At 38.5% G+C, this 19077-nt stretch overlaps 1 protein-coding gene across 2 annotated transcripts; it reads right to left on the bottom strand.

The window, feature by feature from the left end:
• Positions 1-8362: 8362 nt before the first annotated feature.
• Positions 8363-18805, bottom strand: LOC107815216 (uncharacterized). Of its 2 annotated transcripts, none has more exons than XM_016640750.2 (10): positions 18594-18805; positions 18260-18365; positions 18018-18147; positions 12643-12700; positions 12434-12558; positions 12262-12354; positions 11330-11602; positions 10236-10456; positions 9323-9541; positions 8363-8689 (listed from the first exon to the last, which is right to left on the bottom strand). In XM_016640750.2, the coding sequence occupies exons 1-10, from the start codon at positions 18686-18688 to the stop codon at positions 8564-8566; spliced, it is 1446 nt and encodes a 481-aa protein (XP_016496236.1). In that variant the 5' UTR covers positions 18689-18805; the 3' UTR covers positions 8363-8563. The 2 variants fall into 2 exon arrangements, with proteins under 2 accessions (XP_016496236.1, XP_016496237.1); XM_016640751.2 differs by having other exon boundaries at positions 12434-12513; positions 12618-12700; positions 18594-18799.
• Positions 18806-19077: the final 272 nt, after the last annotated feature.

The raw sequence follows: 19077 nt of genomic DNA, 5'->3' as shown, positions 1-19077 counted from the left end.
CCTTTCACACCAGTTGTAAATACAGTCACGTGGTCTCGTGGATCCGTTGTGCCATCATACTTTCGAATATCAGGCATTTTAAACTTCTTCGAGATCGGCACCGGAGCAGCACTAGGCTTTCATGGTTGTTGTGAGTATTTATCCATGTCTATTCCTTTGATTACAGGTGGTACTCCAGGTATTTGCTCTATGCGATCGCTTTGTTCCTTGAGCTGCTTCTGCAAGGTTAGAACTAAATTTTGTAAATCAGAATTAACTATGTTACCCGGTTCACCATCGCGAGATTCGCTTGGAGTTCCACCAGTGCCTAAGTTAACGAGCCTAGAACGTGGGTTTTCCAAAGTATTCTGATTCGGAGTTGGTGTTGGTGGTGCAACTGACAATTGGCTGGTAAAAGCTCGGAGAGCATTGCTGACTTGTTGAGCAATGAGATTTTTTAAGGCATCATCGAGTTCTTGTTCGTTCGCAACTCCAACATTTTGATTTGCCTCGAATCCGTTTTGATTTGCAACCCCATTATTTTTTCAAAGCCATCTGGAGTTTCTTCTCGTGACTGATGTTGTGAATCACACGGTGAGGGAAGTGGGGTCCTGTCACCCGCATCATTCTTCTGATGTTGAGGATCTTGTTGGTGGTTGTTGTTGTTATTCGACATGGTAAGTTTTTTGATGAAAGAATTGATTAAGAAAGTAAACAATTATCAGATTCCCGGTAACGGAACCAATTTGTTTAACCAAAAATAAGTACTTTGGTCAAAGCTTATATTAGAAGAACTCGGGTTACTGATAATCAAATTGAAATAGGAATAATTGAGAAATAATAACTGAATGCAAAGTAAATCAATGTATTCCAATAGTATTTTGAGCTTAGAATAATTGTTATATTTGGCTTTATTTATTATTTGTATTTTTACATGTTTGTGCCTAATGTGCTAAATGTTGCTTTTTACCGCTTTGATATTATCTGAATTGTATATATAAACTGCTACGAAACCCTTCTTCTTTCTGAGTCTTCTGAATTTATGGTGCACACGTGCGCGTGGCCCACCTTTCTGTTAAAAGTCATACCAAATAGAACGAAGATGGGCCAAGTAACTAGGTCGGGTAGACTTTCGTGCTCCCGGTACGTTGCCCCCACTTCGGCTCAAGCTGTCCGCTTGGGTAAGCCAGGTCTAGAACAGTATACCCCAGGTTTTACACTTAGAATAACTCAGCTTCATGCCGGATCCCTAGTAGGAACGTTTGTTTGCATCATGTGCATTTGACTTCGGAGACTCAACACAGGGGTTGGGTCTGTCTAGGACAGGTGCACCCGAAATGAAAAGACCATCCTGATGCATCTTACTTGCTTCTTGTGCATTCATTTGTTTCGGATTTGCATGTTGACCAGCTTATAGGAAAAGTTAGAAAAGGAAAATCAATGTGAGAATCGAAAAAGAAAATTGGCAGTTTTCGAAAAAAATAATAATTTCTAAAATAGTTTGAAATTCTGAAAAGGAAAGGAAATGTCGTGTTTCTTTTAAAAAAATGGTTTTATTTTTTCGAACTACGTAAGTTTGATTCTCGCCGGATGTGAGATACGTAGGCAACCCACATCGGGCCCAATTATTTAAAAAAAGAAGAAGAAATAATTAAAAATGTGAGTACATAAATGTCATTGTGTTGTCATAAGTAAGGCGATGCCATTCTTGTCCAAAATATGCCGAATGTCCCCAAAAGGGCGCCGGAAGGCTGTTTTTACAAGAACAACCGCCTTTGGTCGTTTTTCTTAAAAAAAAAAACAATTTATTTTGTCGGTTAGCAAACACAGCCTTTAAACCTTCTTCATCGAAGTATTTTTTTTATATATATGAATTTTTTTTAATATTAATGATTTTTTCAAAATGAGTCTTGATTTTGGGTTTTTAAAATTAACATCGCTCCCAGGTACAAAATGAGCACCATCCAAAACTCACCGTTCACAGATACAAATGAGTTTCTATTTCAGCTTCATATGTGGTGGCATGAGTTAGGAGAAGATGGTCCGAAATGGGTCATTAAGTATTTGAGAGCTCTCACAGATATTATGAAAGTTAAACCACGCGATGATTTGATCACGACATTAGTGACTTTTGGGACCCTGTTCACAATGTCTTTCGCTTCTCTGATTTCGAGCTTACTCCCACATTAGAAGAAATAGCTGGATATTCCGGTTTTGACGGAAATTTGAGAAACTAGAATCTTATATTCCCAAAGGCCCCCTCAATACACCGATTCTTTGATCTTTTGAATATCAGTAATCAAATCAGAAAAAGCAACATTGTCAAAGGGTGTTGTTCTTTCAACTTCCTATTTAAAGGTTCGGAAAGCAGGATAGATTTGAAATTCATGAAAAGGGCCTTACTAACAAACAAAACAGGGACACCTAGCAGATTCACTGACGCTTTGCTTTCATGGTAGCTTTTCTAGGAATCACGGTCTTCCCGAACAAAGAGCGGACGATTGATATTCACATAGCCAGAGTCGTACAAGTCCTCACTACCAAAGAACATCACACTCTTGCCCCGATCATTCTCTCAGACATTTATTGGACGTTGACTTTGTGTAAATCCGAGGCAAAATTCTTCGAAGGTTGCAATATTTTGTTGCAAATGTGGTTGACTGAACATCTCCGACATCACCCCAAGTTCATGCAGTATGGTCCAAGCAAAGACAATTTCATCGAAAGTTATGAAGAAAGAATAAAAGATTATAAATCTCCAGAAGGGGTGGAAGCCTGGATATCCCATTTAAGATCTTTAATGGCGAGTCAAATTGAGTGGACTTTGGGATGGCTCCCGGTAAGAGAGGTGATACACATGTCAACCTTGAAGAGTTATTTGCTGTTGTTGGGTTTAAGAAGCATCCAGCCGCATGCGCCACAGAGAGTTCTAAGACAACTGGGGAGATACCAAGTGGTGCCTGATGATGAAGATTTAAGTGTGCAAGTGATCGAACTGCACCCCGAAGCCACTATCCCTGAGGCTTTAATCCAGCAGATTTGGAATGGTTGTCGATACTTGAAAGATGATACCCAAGTTCCAGATCTTGCGAAAGGCGAGATAAATCCGGGTTATGCTAGGTGGTTTGAGAAAAGATCCCATGTGGATGATGCGCCAGAACCTGATCCTAGAAGGCCCATAAAAAGACCGCATGTTCAAGCCTTTGATGACAAAATCCAAGAACGGTTGGCTTGGGCTGAAAAGGAGAAGGGGTACAAAGCAACTATTCGTGCCTTAGAAGAAAGCCTGAGGAACCTCAATTTGGAGAGAGACTTACAAGCACAAGAAGCAGAAGGTGAAAAGAAGAGTCTGATTAGCCAGAATAAAACTCTTCGCGCTCAGTTTCAACAGATGAAGAAAGCCTCTGAAGCGCCAGTGAGAAGTTGGAAAGATCAGAAAATCATTGCCAATCTGATGGAAAAAATGCAAGATTATGACTCCATCTTGACAAAAACTGAAAAGGCCTTAGACAAACCTAAGGAAAAAATCATACAGTTAAATGAGGAAGCCAAATCTAGTAAGGAACGCCAAGTAATGAGATGTGAAGAAGAAATGGCTCAATTTAAGAGAGAGAAGGACCATTGGATACATTCAGAAGCTCAACTCCATGCACAGTTGGAAGAAATGAGAAGGTACTATAGAGAACATCAGCACGCAGATATTGATAGGGAAAGAGCACAGGCAAGACTCGATCAGGCCAGACTTCGAGCTCAATTGGAGTCAGCTTTAGATCGCGAAGACCGCATAAGAGATATAGCCACCACTCGCCAACAGTGATTGCAAAACCAAGACCAAAATCTCCAAGATTTCAGAGCACAAATCCATGATTTGGCTGTTTACACCTCTCAAAGTTATGTAAACTGCCAATGGATGGATTATGGAAGGTTTCTAGAGCATGCACCTACTTTTGCTCATCATCTTGCGGTGGAGTTAGAAAGAATGTACCATACACTAGGAGGTCAGCTGGGTCAAACCCCACCGTGAGCAGATGTTCCAGTAATCAAAAGCAAAAGATTGTGGAGTGAAGCGTAGTCATAGTTGTTGGAACTTCTTGTATAATAGTCATGTTTTAGTTTGAGTCCGTGTCGAGTCTTTTAAAACCATTTTCTTAAAGTGTTGTCCAAATGTAATGTCATTTCTGTCTTTGTATTGTTTCGTTTGTTAAAAATGAATAAGAGTATTAATAATTGTTTCCACCAGAACTACGCTCGGTCTGATTCATGCATGGTCATGATACGTATGCAATCTTCATAAGATTCGACCACAACCAAAAGAAAAGAATAAAATGAAAAAGGGGAAATAAAGATAGGCGTGAGTGACAATAAAAGGAAAGATCAGGAAAAGCTGGGATGACACAAGCAACCGAGCAAATACATGATAGAAAATGGTTAATTGCCTAGGTGCATTGTATCCCAACGTGTAATTGCATATGTGTTAAACTCTAAAAATTAACAAGTTTGTTGTTTTCCAGAGAATTCAAGCAGTTAGTTTATCTAGAGTATACGACACATTATCATTACCAAACCAGATCAAAAGGACCAATACCGGAAATCATGTCTCTCCCGGATGTCGACACAAGGGTTGAGGTAGAGGAGTTGGACGTCAGTAAAATGAAAGAGGAGATGCTCAAACTTAAGCAGCAAATGGCCGAGATGTATCAGGCCTGGTCTGAAGGACAATCACCCCCAGCTTACCCTGCTAACCCTGCTTCCACCCCACCACCGGCTCAGACTCAAGATCATCCTGCCACCGATCTATCCCCGAGCTTTCCCATTTACCAGCACTACCGGGGCACCACTTCTCATACACCACAATCGCCACCCCCTAAACCAATTCCATACCCTCCTCCACCAGTAACTCCTGTCTTCGTAGCACCTCCACCAGCTACACTCCACAAATCTCCTAATGAGCCTATGTTCCAGGTCCAAGACAACCAATACTACTCTTCGGAGCCCACTTTCAAAGCTTCAGAAACCCATTCATATACTCCTCGCTTTGACCTCCCAATAGAAGCTGATAAACCAGTCAAAAATACCGAACAAGAGGAGATGTTCAGGAAAGTTAAAAGCTTAGAACAATCGTTCCGAGACATGAGGGGGTTAGGAGGGCAAGTCAGCGTGGCCTACAAGGACCTATGTCTGTTCCCAAATGTGCAATTACCGGCAGGTTTCAAGATGCCCAAGTTCGATCTATATAACGTGCACGGCGATCCAATAGCCCACTTGAGGGGTTTTTGCAGCAAGATGAGGGGAGCTGGAGGAAAAGATGAATTGTTAATGACTTACTTCAGTCAGAGTTTGAGTGGATCAGCATTGGAATGGTACACCCGCCAAGACCATGGGAGATGGTACACATGGGATGATCTGGCGCAAGCATTTGCTTGTCACTTCCAATACAATCTTGAGATCATTCCAGATCGACTATCCTTGACTAAACTTGAGAAGAAGCACAGTGAAAGCTTTAGAGAATATGGTTTCCGGTAGAGGGAACAAGCAGCAAGGGTAGATCCCCCAATGAAGGAAAGTGAGATGGTAGATTACTTCCTACAGGCTTTGGAACCTACTTACTATGGCCATTTGGTCTCAGCTGTGGGAAAGTCATTCAACGAAGTAGTAAAGATGGGGGGCATGGTGTGGATGTGGATAAGTATTTGGTAGGACAGGAGCACGCTATTGAGCGTGGGCAGGAGGTTGGTTGTATGCTTGTGCATGGTGGACGGAAAAATGAGGTTCTGGTGGGGGATAGTAGTATTGGGGTGGATTGTGGTGATAAGTTTGTTGGTGGGGTCGAGGTTGATTGTAGTGGTAAGGTGAACCTCTAGATCCGGACCAAGTTCCTGAATCAACCATTGCTGCTTCCTCTCTCTTCTTCTTCCCAATCCCTCCTATGCCGCTCTGAATAGCCTGAGTAGTCGGTTTGATAGCCGAATAGCTCATGATTTTATTCGACTTGAGGAAACAACCAAATTTATTTTTATTTGTTCGTTTATATTTGAATGTATATTTTGCTAATTATTAAATCGAATTCTTCTACTTTTATATTCATATACTATATATTTAATAACTGTTTAATTGAAACCCATCAAATTCTCTACCTCTGGCAAAGGGAAAAAAGCTACCAATTCTTTTTTTTCCTTTCCCTTTTTGTATTTAAATATATTTTTATTAATTGTCTCATAAAGTTAATAGTAAAACACTGATTTTGGTAGAAGATAAATACAGAAGCTCTCCTCAACAATAGGAATGTTGAATAGCATTGATCGCAAGAACTGCTGATTGCGTCAAAAAATGTTGGGTTTTTCGGATTTGGGCCTATTGTCTTTGAGCTATAGATTTGCAAAGTTATAACTAGGCTACTCAGATGTAATGTGTGTGTATGAGTTGTACTTATGTGCAATTCTCCCAATTAATTTCATGGATGGTCATCCAACTTATAGAAATGTCTTAGCAAAGTTACTTTTGTTTTATTTAGGACAACAAGGTCCCTTGTACCCATTTAATCTACCCGATAAGAAGATGGGTCTAATTTTAAAATAACAAGTTCTATAGTCCGTTTGGCAAAGCTGCAAAATTAGCTTATTTTGAGAAGTGTTTTTTTTTTCAAAAGTGCTTTTCTCAAAAGTACTTTTGGTGAGAAGCAGTTTATGTTTGGCTAATTAGTTTGAAAAGCACTTCTGAGCAGCAATTAGTGTTTGGCCAAGCTTTAAAAAACTGCTTCTAAGTGTATTTTTCTCAAAAGTGCTTCTCAAAAAAGTGCTTTTGGAGAGAAGCTACTTTTTTCTGCCAGTGTTTTAAAAGGCGGAAGCCTGAGGCGAGGCGTTTTACCCAACATGGGGTGAGGCGTAAGCCCCGAGACACGGGGCGTAAGTCCCAAAAATCTTTAATTTATAATTAATAAAATAAAATTAAAATTATTTTTAAATCTAAAAATTACATAATTCTTTTAAAAAATCCATACAAATCACAAAAAATAGATAATTATTATAATTATATGAACTAACAATAAACAATATACTAATAAATGAGATACAACTTAACAATAAGTCAATAATGTTCTAACCGAAATAACAATCCATATTCCAAACAAGATAAGCAAAATGCGTCATTGATTATTTGTAGGAAAATATAAAAATGAAATAAAATCAAACAAGTTCATGGCAATTATATGCCGTTCTAAACTATAAAGACAAACATTATAGATGCCTTAGAATATAATATTTTAAAATATGAGTGAGGATAACTTTCTAGTAGTTTAATATTAGAGAAAATTTTGCTGCAAACAAATTAATTTGGTCAGATATTGATATCATTGCTAAGAGCACAAATGACACTCATTTTCAACAAAAAAGCAGAAATGCATGTTAGTGCTTTTTCACTATCTAACGAGGAGAAAGCTCAAGGTTCTATGGAGTATGGATGATTATAACGAGGTTAATGTTTCTTTTTTTAATGGGGTGGAGACAGATTTGGGGTAAAACCAAAAAGGGTTTTAAAAATATAAGGGCAATTGTCAAAATTATCCTTCAATTGGTTAAGTTCCCTGGGGCGTGAGTCTTAGTTCTGAGGCGAGTCTTGCGCCTAAGCGTGCGCCTCATCTCTTGGAGCGTGCGCCCAAAGGATCTACGCCTCTCATTAACGCCCAGATGCGTTTTACATACGCCCCGCCCTGATTCACGCCCCGAGACTCGCCCCATAAACGCCCCTAAAAACACTGTTTTCTGCTTCTCCAAAACTACTTTTGCTTCTCCTCAAAAGAACATTTTTTCCTTCCAAAAGCTTGGCCAAACACCTCAATTTTTGGCCAAAAGTACTTTTGGCCCCCAAAAAGGTACTTTTGGCCAAAAAGAAGCTTGGCCAAGCAGACTACTAGTCCTTAACAATGTAAACCTATATTAAAGAGGATAGTTTGCAATGTGGTTAAGCCAACTAGCACTTTAAGAAAGGACGCAAGGAAAAATTAGGACTAAACTAATTTAGACAAAGCGATAAGAATTGCAATAAAACTTAAGAATTGATAAGTGAAAGATAAAGTTCTAAATTTGAATTCAAAAATAAATATTAAAAAACAGATATTTACAATAAGATCCACTAGATTAATCCCATGATGTACTATTTTGAAGCTTAGATAGTCTTATCAGATATATATTATTTCGAATATCTATATCAAATATGCAATCATAACTACTCATCGGCAAAAAGGGCATAATAGATGTAAAGCTATTAAACTATTATTAATCAATAGTTATTTGTGTAGTATTTCAGAAAGAAAAAAAAGGGGGCATAATTTCGCACAACCCAACACCAAAAATTAGGAAGCTATTTTGGAACACTTTCTTTTCTAACATTTTGTCCAACAACTTTTTATATGATTTTTAAGTGAGATTTCAATCTATCTTAACAAATACAGTGTTCAATAAAATAGGTCCTAAGCATATAAGTGACAAGTAAAACGGCAACAAATAGTAAACTAAGCCGATTGAGCAGACAAGTGAAGTTAGATTATTACATTCTACCAGACAGCCAACAAGGAATTACATCGCTTCATTTATTTAGAACTGTATATCAACTGCTTTCTTCTTTCATCGTTCCACCCTAACCCTGCAGAACCTTTGTTTCCTGTGGCCTGTAATGGTTCGATCAAACCATTGTTGCTGCGGCCAAGTGCCTCCCCCTGTGCAAACAGCCAAGCATTTAGGTGACAACACCAATAGTATATTTGCAAATTTCTCTTAAGCAGTTTCTTTCACAAAGATCCTATGTAATCGTGAGGTTACATTATCTTCATTATTAGACATAGCACTGAAATTACCCATAAAGAGAATCTAATAATTTTCAAATATAGAACTTTTTCTTTTTGATAAAAGATGGATTATGATAAGTTAGAACTAATATATCCACTGAAAGACTGAGCGAGACTGGTAGGGACACACACAAAGAATGTCATTGCACGAGGATGTGATTTGCCAATCTGGGGCAAAGAAAGCCGTCCAACCCTAAAGTTAAAGAGGCTCGCAGCAACCTTGTAATGAATTAACAAGGAAAGGTTCCTTTTCCACACAAGTGAAAAGATTGGATGGACACCTAGAGATAGGCGATCAATATGGAAGAAAGAGAGAGAACATTCAGAGTATTACACGTCTAGGTGAATCTCCTTTTATTTTTTGTGATAGAAAGGTAAAAGTCTAGGCGGGTTTCTACTTTCTTGAGATCATCAGATAAGGCATTTCTAAATTATGTGAAACCACCTCATGACACTAGTAGCTAAAATTATAATTCCTGAGCTAGTGAATGTTTTAAATTGTACCTCCTTCCAGCCCATGTTTTCCAAAATTCTTCTGGCATAGCTACCAGCTCCAAATGAATTGCTCAAGGATTCAGAAAGAGCTTCCTCTGGACCGGCAGATGTATCCAAAGGAACAGAATCATCACAGTTAGGTGAACTTTTTTGCCCTGGACCAACACCAAACCCGCCATGCAATGCTCTTCTTTCTGCAGCTCTGTCCCTGTACACATGGTCTCTGTCCTGGAATGACATAATCACACAATTTAACAGATAGGTAAGATAAAGATCCTAGTGCATGCCCATCTAAATAGAAGAAAGCATTTCTTTAGTAAAATTACAAAACTATCTTTTTTGATTGTTGAAAATTACAAAATTATCTTATGAGACAGTTCAATTATTTTTACGATACATGGTAGAATTCTCCCAACCACCGAACAAAAGCCCCTCTATCCAGGAGCCCCAAGTGGCCCTTACCCACTTTGTTTCCTTGGTGACTCAAACATATAACCTTATGCTTGGAGATGGAGGGTCGATACCACTAGATCATCCCTCCCTTGTCTTCGATTGATTATTTTATCACTAATGAGTATGAAATCATCATCCATCCAAACACAACTCAGCCACTAGCACTATTGTCTAGATATTTCATTTTATGCTGTTAATCAGCTGTACTGACATGTTAATTTATCTTCGTTTTTTCAGCTGTGCTGACCATCTAAATATTTTAACACAATTTACTACCTTTCCCAGATAACAATTTTTCTAGTGCAGCAACTTAATAGATAGTAATTCTTTTCGAAAAGGTCTAACTCATTTTTAGAGCTTTAAGATACTAAATCTGCTAAAGAACTCACCCTAATTGACTGCATAACCCAAATCATCTCTAAGTAGAAAAATTGTAAAGCACTTGAAACATAAAGTGGACGTAAAATACCCTTTCAGCAGCACTGATCTCTAACGGCAGACACACATCCTCCTCACCCGGTAGCCCTGTGCTTATGGGTTTATATCTTTCAGTGACTGGTGAGCATGTCTTGATTTCTCTGCTGATTGACATTTGTGGAAAGCGCCAATTTTTCGTTGGATTGGAAGAATCATAATTGGACAAAGAAGCCAAATATTGTGTGCTAGGATTTCTCAACCTATACACCTGACCTGTAGGAAGGAAACATTTTGATAGAACGCCAGTGAAGATAGAAACTAGGATGGCCCATGCCTTAACTAAAATTTCGTACTCAAGATAAGAAAACAAACATCTTTTCATGACAGCACATTAACAGAACTTTTCTTTCCTTGTGGTTCTACACAAGTATTCTGTGAATTTGCTGATGCAGTGGATTTAATGAAATAAATGATTGTATCTGCAGTTTTCAGTTCCTTTTAGTGCAAGCTTATTTCAGAATGCTGAAGAAAGTTATGGATATTTCAGAAGAAGTTGGAAAACCTTATTCCTTCAAAGTTGCACCTCATTACATCTCCTTTACTGTCCAGATATACATACTATCTATGTTGCGCGAACTCTCCAAAATGTAGCCGCACCCGTGTCGGATCCTTCAAAAATGCACTACTTTTGGAGGATCTGACACGTATCCTGCCACATTTTCGGAGAGTCCGAGCAACATAGCATACTATAACTTAAATGACTTGACTAAAATATGAACGCCTAATACGGTAATATTCTGAATCAGGCTGATCATGAATGAATGTGAATGCATACATGCTGATGACAGAAACAGGAAAAGAAAGTATTGGGCCATTAAGTTTTGCCAGGGCAGCATGAGTGTGCTCACATGTAAAAAAATAAAAAGGAAGTTTCTAGCACATGGAATGAAAATATCACAGATTGAATGGACGGAACATATGAAAGGGAATTACGTTAATTGAGATTCTTTTAAAAAGTAGATCACAATAGTTTAACTGGCCATTTTGTAAACCTAAACTAAAACAGGACATGTTAGCAGTAAGTGATCTGTGTAATTGCATAGGATGCAGAAGATTCCATGTAAATGGAAGTTTGACAATGCAAACCTGATGTAACTCGTACCAGATCAAGATGGACTTCACATACTGGAGCAGTTTTAAGAAGATGGCCACTTGGGGGCATTGATGGATGCAACTTAGCATTGGGCTTTACCAGTCGTCCAACCAGCCTGGCCACCCTTCTTTTTCGACCTTTTCTGATCTTTTTAACCACTGACCAGTCCCACAAATCAACAGCCTGAATATGTGAGAGAGAATCTTCAAATGGTCGTTCAACTTGACCATACTGGGCTCGCCAGTTTTCTTCCTCCAAACAAATGTCTGTTCTGAGGAAACTTCAGTCAATTTCATGCATACAAAAGTATGAAAATGAAGAAGTTCAAAATAAGCATCATATTGTTTCAAAATCCCCAAAATCCTTCTTCTTTCCTTGCTTGCCTATTCCATTTTCCCCGTATGAGTTGCAGCACAGAGGAATCCCTTAGATAGTCAGATTTTCTTTAACTCCCACTTTGTTCGAACTACAAAAAGAAGTAAGAGAGAGAGAGAGAGAGAGATTCACCATCATTAGTTCTCTCCAGTGACCCCAAATAATTTTTTATGAGGATATCTTCCCCCTTGGGTGCAGCCCTTCCCTAGGCTCTGCTTGAACACGGAATGCTTCATGCACCGGGCTGCCCTTTTTCTATCTTCCTTCGATATATCTTGAATTTCTAAACTACTATATCATTGGAGAAGAGTTAAACCTATACAACAACTACTACGCCTCGATTTCACTAAGAGTTAAACCTGTCAATAGAACAAAATGCTAGACAAAAAGAGAAAAGCAAAGGAAGCAATTGACAATAGGCAAAATTTTTGCCACCCCCATATGCGTTCTGTCAACAATTCATCAACATTTTCAACACTAATGCCTTAATTCCAAGTGAGAAATTTTTTATAGAATAAATAAATGCCGATTACCAAAAATCAATACTAACCTTCATCCGTGACATCTGCATTTGGATCAGCAGAATCTGTCCAGTCATCTGGTATCCATTCACCTTCCTCAAGTTCATATATGATACCATTCCCTGCACCAACCAAGGTAGCATGACTTGCAATACAACAGTTCAAATCATATTTTGAGCAAAGCAGAGATCTTGAACCAACCAGGTGCGGATAAATATGAGTTATCTGTTTCATTTGTTTCTGGAGCCACTGTCATGTCAGGAGTACTATTGGCAGCTTGACTGGAATAATTTGCCAGATAAAGTTCAATGAGAGTATCTTCAAGCCTGACAGTAGATGTATCACACCAGTTGGGAAAGAAAAATAACTACAAGAACAAACATACAAGATAACTAAACACGTCGTTTTACCACTCCGAGGGTGGTGGTGGATTTTCTGGAAGCTTGCAATCGGTATCCTCCAACTGCTCTGCTTAGAGTGAAATTGAAAGAGAAAGTAAGCGACAGTCAAGTGCAGATGACTTCTAAACTACCATAAACAAGGATTATCATGCCCAAATAGTTTTCTTGAATAGGCCGCAATTCGAAGAACAATGATTATACTTAGGGTGAAAACACTACTGGTGGTGACAAAGGACTGATATCAAGAGGGCTCAATAATGAGACACAGTAAAATAACAAAGAATTTACAGATATCATAAGGGAAGAAATTGCATGAATAAACTGTTGCGGAAGCCAAGTGTATATAGTGTGAATGAGTCACAACTACTATACCAAAAATTATGGCAGCCACCAAATAATAAATAAGACAATAAAACAACAATAAAAGAAACACCAGAATTTACGAGGTTCGGCCAATTTTGCCTACTTCCTCGGACATAACCAATATTTTATTCCACTCCAAAATACAAATGAAATAATACTAAAGAGAGAAGATACAAATGTCTTAAGAAGATAAGAAGACAAATGAGAGGTGTGTTTAAATCCTAAACATTAGGCCTCATTTTATAGGGAGCAATTCTCCCCCAAATACAAGTCTCCCACCGATGTGGGATGAAGACATATTCAACAAATCTCCACCTTGGCAAAATTCCACATCTTTAATTTTCTCTCAGTAACAAATTTTGGTTGTGTCTTCATCTTCAATCTTCAGTGTTCAACAATGTTGATCAAATCCAAACAATGTTAAAACTTGACCGCAGTCACCACTTTTGTCAGCATATCAGCAGGATTCTCTGTAGTATGAATTTTCTTCACCATGACTCCACCTTCTTCTATGATTTCTCGTATGAAATGATACCGAACATCAATGTGCTTCGTCCTTGCATGATAAACTTGGTTCTTCGCTAATTGAATAGCACTTTGACTATCACAAAAAATTGTGATACTTTTTTGTCCAATACCAAGCTCTTTTAGCAACCCCTGAAGCCAAATTGCCTCCTTCACAACCTCTGTAATAGCCATGTACTCTGCCTCTGTTGTAGACAAAACAACTATTGACTGTAAAGTAGACTTCCAACTAACTGGTGTCTTTGCAAAAGTAAACACATAACCAGTAGTTAATCTTCGTTTGTCCAGATCACCCGCAAAATCTGAGTCACAATATCCAACTACAGACTGATTGCCTTCCTGCTCAAAAACTAACCCAACATCTACAATATTATGAATATACCGCAGAATCCACTTCACAGCTTGCCAATGCTCCTTTCCTGGATTATGCATATATCTGCTAATAATTCCAACAGTTTGTGAAATATCAGGTCTCGTACAGACCATTGCATACATCAAGCTACCAACAACATTTGTGTATGGTACCTTTGACATTTACCCTCGTTCAGCTTCATCTTTTGGCGATATAGTAGTACTTAGCTTAAAATGGGGAGCAAGTGGAGTACTAAAGGAACCATCTTTAAGCTTGCGCAAATACACACAATGATCATATTTGCTTCTCTTGTACCCTTGCCGCAACATAAACTTGTCAAATCGTTTGTGCCATTGTCTGGAAGATTATTTCAATCCATATAACGATTTTTCAAGTTTGCACACCATATTTTCCTTTCCAGCAACTTTGAATCCTTCTGGCTGAGTCATGTAGATTTCCTCCTCCAAGTTTCCATGTAAAAACGCAATTTTTACATCCATCTGAACTAGTTCCAAATCCAACTGTGCTACCAAAGCCAACATAATTCTAATAGAGGAATGTTTTACAACTGGAGAAAACACTTCATTGTAATCAATTCCCTCCTTTTGAGCATATCCTTTGGCCACCAATCTTGCTTTGTAGCGAACATCTTCTTGGTTAGGAAATCCTTCTTTCTTTGCAAATACCCATTTGCACCCAATTGCTTTCTTTCCCTTCGGGAGATTGGCCAATCTCCATGTATGATTCTGATGAAGGGACTATATTTCATCCTTCATGGCAATCCTCCACTTATCTTCTTCTGAACTTTGGATTGCGTTTTTATAAGTGGTAGGAACATCATCAGCTACAATTGAGGCTGCACAAGCAACCGTCTCTATAAGACGAACAGGTTTTGTTATTGTCCTTTTTGGCCTGCTAGTTGCAATTGATTCAAGTTGTTGTTGAGGTTCCTGAGTTGGAATCTCCCTCTCTACTGGCTCTTCTTCCAGAGGATAATCTTCATTTGTTTCCTTCTCTGCTTCTTATGTAGGAAAAATAAATTTTCCCTCAAACTCCACCTGCTTAGAAGCACCCTCATTTTGTTTGGTATCTTCTGTTACCTTATTTACCATAGCAGATTCATCAAAGGTAACATCCCTGCTGAATATTACTTTCTTTGTCATAGGACACCATAAGCGATATCCTTTGACTCCAGAATTAATCCCCATAAAAATAGCCTTCTTTGCCCTTGGATCCAATTTTGACTCTGTTACATGATAATATGCAGTTGAGCCAAATACGTGCAAAGAGTCATAATCTACAGCAGGCTTTCCATACCATTTTTCAAATGGTGTCTTGCCATAAATAGCAGCAGATGGTAGACGATTAATGAGGTGACATGCATATGTAACTGCCTCAGCCCAAAATTCTTTGCCCAAGCCAGCATTGGACAACATACACTATACCTTCTCCAGCAAGGTCCGGTTCATACGTTCTGCCACTCCATTCTATTGTGGTGTATGTCTGACAGTGAAGTGTCGGACGATGCCATCATTTTCACAGACCTTATTAAAATGATCATTTTTGTATTCGCCTCCATTGTCTGTGCGAATACACTTGATCCTCCTGCCTGTTTGATTCTCCACCATCATTTTCCATTTGAGAAAAATTCCCAACACTTCATCTTTGCTCTTTATTGTATACACTCACACTCTTCGGGAAAAATCATCAACAAATGTTACAAAATAGTGCTTCCCACCCAATGAAGGTGTTTTGGAAGGACCCCAAACATCAGAGTGTACATAATCCAAAATACCTTTAGTATTATGGATTGTTGTACCAAATTTAACCCTTGTCTGTTACCCTTTGACACAATGCTCGCAAAACTCCAAGTTGCAAGCCTTTACTCCTTTTAACAATCCTTGATCTGATAAAGTTTTCAAGGATTTACCTCCTGCATGTCCCAAGCGCATGTGCCATAGCCTGGTTACTTCTGCCTCTTTTTCGTCACTGGATGTTACTGTCGATGTCCCAATAACTGTACTACCGCGATAACGGTACATGTTATTGTTCTTCCGATTGGCCTTCATTACCACTAGTGCACCGGAGCATACTCTCATCACTCCATTTTCTGCAATGATTTTGAGCCCTTTTGATTCTAGGGCTCCCACAAAGATGAGATTCTTCTTCAAATCCGGTACATATCAAACATCTGTTAATGTTCTGATTATTCCATCATGGTTCCTTAATCGTATTGAACCAATGCCATATGAGGTAAGAGGGCTGTTATCCGCTGTGTGGATGACTCCATATTCTCCTTCTTGAAAATCCACGAACCAGTCCCTGTTGGGACACATATGATAGCTACAAGCCGTCTGTTGTAACTAATGAGAAGTCTGAATCATCACAATCAGCTACATTTGAATCCATAATGGCCTTTCCATTGTTATGTTTGACTTTATTCTTCAACTTCGGACAGTCTTTCTTTCAGTGTCCCTTTTCTCGACAAAAGGCACATTCATCTTTGCTGGGTCTAGATCTTGACTTGGATCTTCCCTTCTTTGTCCTCATTTGATTTTGAGGACGACCCCTCACAACCAGTGCCTCTCCTTCTCCGCCCTTTTGTTTTTCTCCCTTTCTTTGTTCATTGCTGTACAAAGCCGAACAAACTTCTCTGAGAGAAATTTCGTCATTTTCATGGAGTAGAGTAGTTTCAAGGTGCTCGTACTCACCAGGAAGTGACCCCAACAACATCAAGGCCAAGTCACCATCATCAAAAGTTGCATCCATATTTTGCAAATCTGTGACCAACTTATTGAAACTGGTGATATGTTCGTTCATTGTGGTACCAGGAACATAGGTGAAATGAAACAGTCTCTTCATGTACAATTTATTTTGACTGTTTTTCTTCAAAAATTTATCCTCCAGTGCTTTCCATAATTTACTTGCAGAAATTTCCTTTGTGTATGGATATTTCTGCTCTCTAGCAAGGTAGGATCGAATGGTACCGCAAGCAACACGGTTGATAATTCTCCAATCTTCTTCTCCAATAACATCTGGTCTTTTTCTTCAATGGCAAGATCTAGCCCTTGTTGAAAAAGGACATCTAGAACCTCGCCTTGCCACATCCCAAAATGTCCTGACCCGTCAGAAATTTTTACCGCAAATTTCGCATTTGACACAATTCTTGTCACAAGCGAAGATGCCAATGATGACGTATTGTTGACACTTGATGTAGATTCTTCTTGTTTATTATCTCCCATCTTTGACACAAATATTATTTAATAGCTGACGACACAAATCAAGATTATTTTCTTTCTGGTGTGGAAGATCAGATTAAGCTGCAACAACAGAGCATACTCAGACAGAACCTTGACTCAGTTACCAAGATAAATCTTTTCTGATGTGGAAGATCAGACTATGTTGCAATCACAGAGCATACTTAGACAGTACCTTGGCTCTGATACCAATTGTTGCTGAAGCCAAGTGTATATAGTGTGAATGAGTCACAACTACTATACCAAAAATTATGGCAACCACCAAATAATAAATAAGACAATAAAGCAACAACAAAAGGAACACCAGAATTTACGAGATTCGGCCAATTTTGCCTACTTCCTCGGACACAACCAATATTTTATTCCACTCCAAAATACAGGTAAAATAATACTAAAGAGAGAAGATACAAATGCCTTAAGAAGATAAGAAGGCAAATGAGAGGTGTGTTTAAATCCTAAACATTAGGCCTCCTTTTATAGGGAGCAATTTTCCCCCAAATACAAGTCTCCCACCGATGTGGGATGAAGACATATTCAACATAAACATCTTACATCAAACACTTTCCCCAAGTCAAATATATCAGCAATGAGCAAACCATGAGCAAAACTTATTCGACAATAACTCAGCCAGCAATAATTCAGAAGAAACTGCTACAATTCATTTAAATTTAAAGAAACCACTTTTCCCAGTTTAATAGGAAACTGATTCCTAGTAATGGCTCCACATCTATATATCTTAGACTACTCGCACCCACCAAGTTGCAACAAAAAGTTCAAATAGCTCGAAACTTAATGGATAAGCAAAGTATATCTACTGCAGCAACAAACTTCATCACAAAACACAACATCTTATACATAGGCAGAGACGGGCAGGCGAACTAATTTACCTTCAGAGAACTCAACAGAAAGTGGTTCCACTGTTTGAGCCACATCTTCACTGATGTCAGCATTTATCTCATATTTGTTAGACTCCGCAGGCGCAGGCGCAACGCAACTATTCTTTTCAGGAGAAGCAACCTGATGTTGAATAATAAACGAGCTTTACAAACACAAATCACTCCGAAAATCAACTACTACGCCAACTGTTTGGATGTCGTAAATGGAAGGCTAAACCCCCCCAAAAAAATACCTGAGAATACTCCATGAGAACATAAGTACCATTTTCGAATTTGTAATATAGGCCATCTTTACAGCTGTAGTACCAGCCTGCTTGAGGATCGTGATAAAATCCAGCGCTGCATCAAACCAGACGAAGGTCACACAATATTAGCTACAAATGAACGCGAGAAATAACGATTAATCTTAAGTAATTAATATAATTGCTAAAAGGAATCCAAATTCTATCTCAGATTAAATCCAGAGGTGATTTAAAAGTTTAAGCCCCAATTTCAGGAGCGAAGAGAAAAACGAGGAATGGAATTGGAGACGAATCACGGAAATTGTTCGAGAAAAGAAGACAGTACCGGGCGTGGTAGTAAAGCTGAGAACTTTCATCCCATACGAACTGATTTTCGCTTTGCTCGGATTCCTCCAGCTCTTCTTTCACGGTTTCCGCCATTACTAAGCTGTCAATGTCGATTGAGAAATTCTACTTGTTGAGGTAGATGTTGGAGATCAATATGGTGTTAAGGATTATTTCAATTTGAATGCACTTATTTTTTGTATGCTTGGTTAAATTTTATGGTATGGTATCCTTATAACAATAAAATATACCACTTTATGTAAGGATATATTTGGTGTGGTCGCATCGTTACCTTGTTTTATTCTCTCAATCTCACCCTTCATTATTATTAAATAATAATATTTTATCATTTACTCTACCTTTTTATATAATAATTTATCTTGTATCATAATTTTTCTTTATAATATTGTAAGTTTATTCTTCATGTTACTAAGTGTGTGATATCGTGAAACGATGACAAACGACACAATCTATCCAAACATTGT

The sequence above is a fragment of the Nicotiana tabacum genome, chromosome 6 (genome assembly GCF_000715075.1).
Source record: "Nicotiana tabacum cultivar K326 chromosome 6, ASM71507v2, whole genome shotgun sequence".
In the NCBI taxonomy this organism is placed as follows: domain Eukaryota; kingdom Viridiplantae; phylum Streptophyta; class Magnoliopsida; order Solanales; family Solanaceae; genus Nicotiana; species Nicotiana tabacum.
Note: the sequence above shows the minus strand (reverse complement) of the source record. Positions and strands in the feature narration are given on the sequence as shown.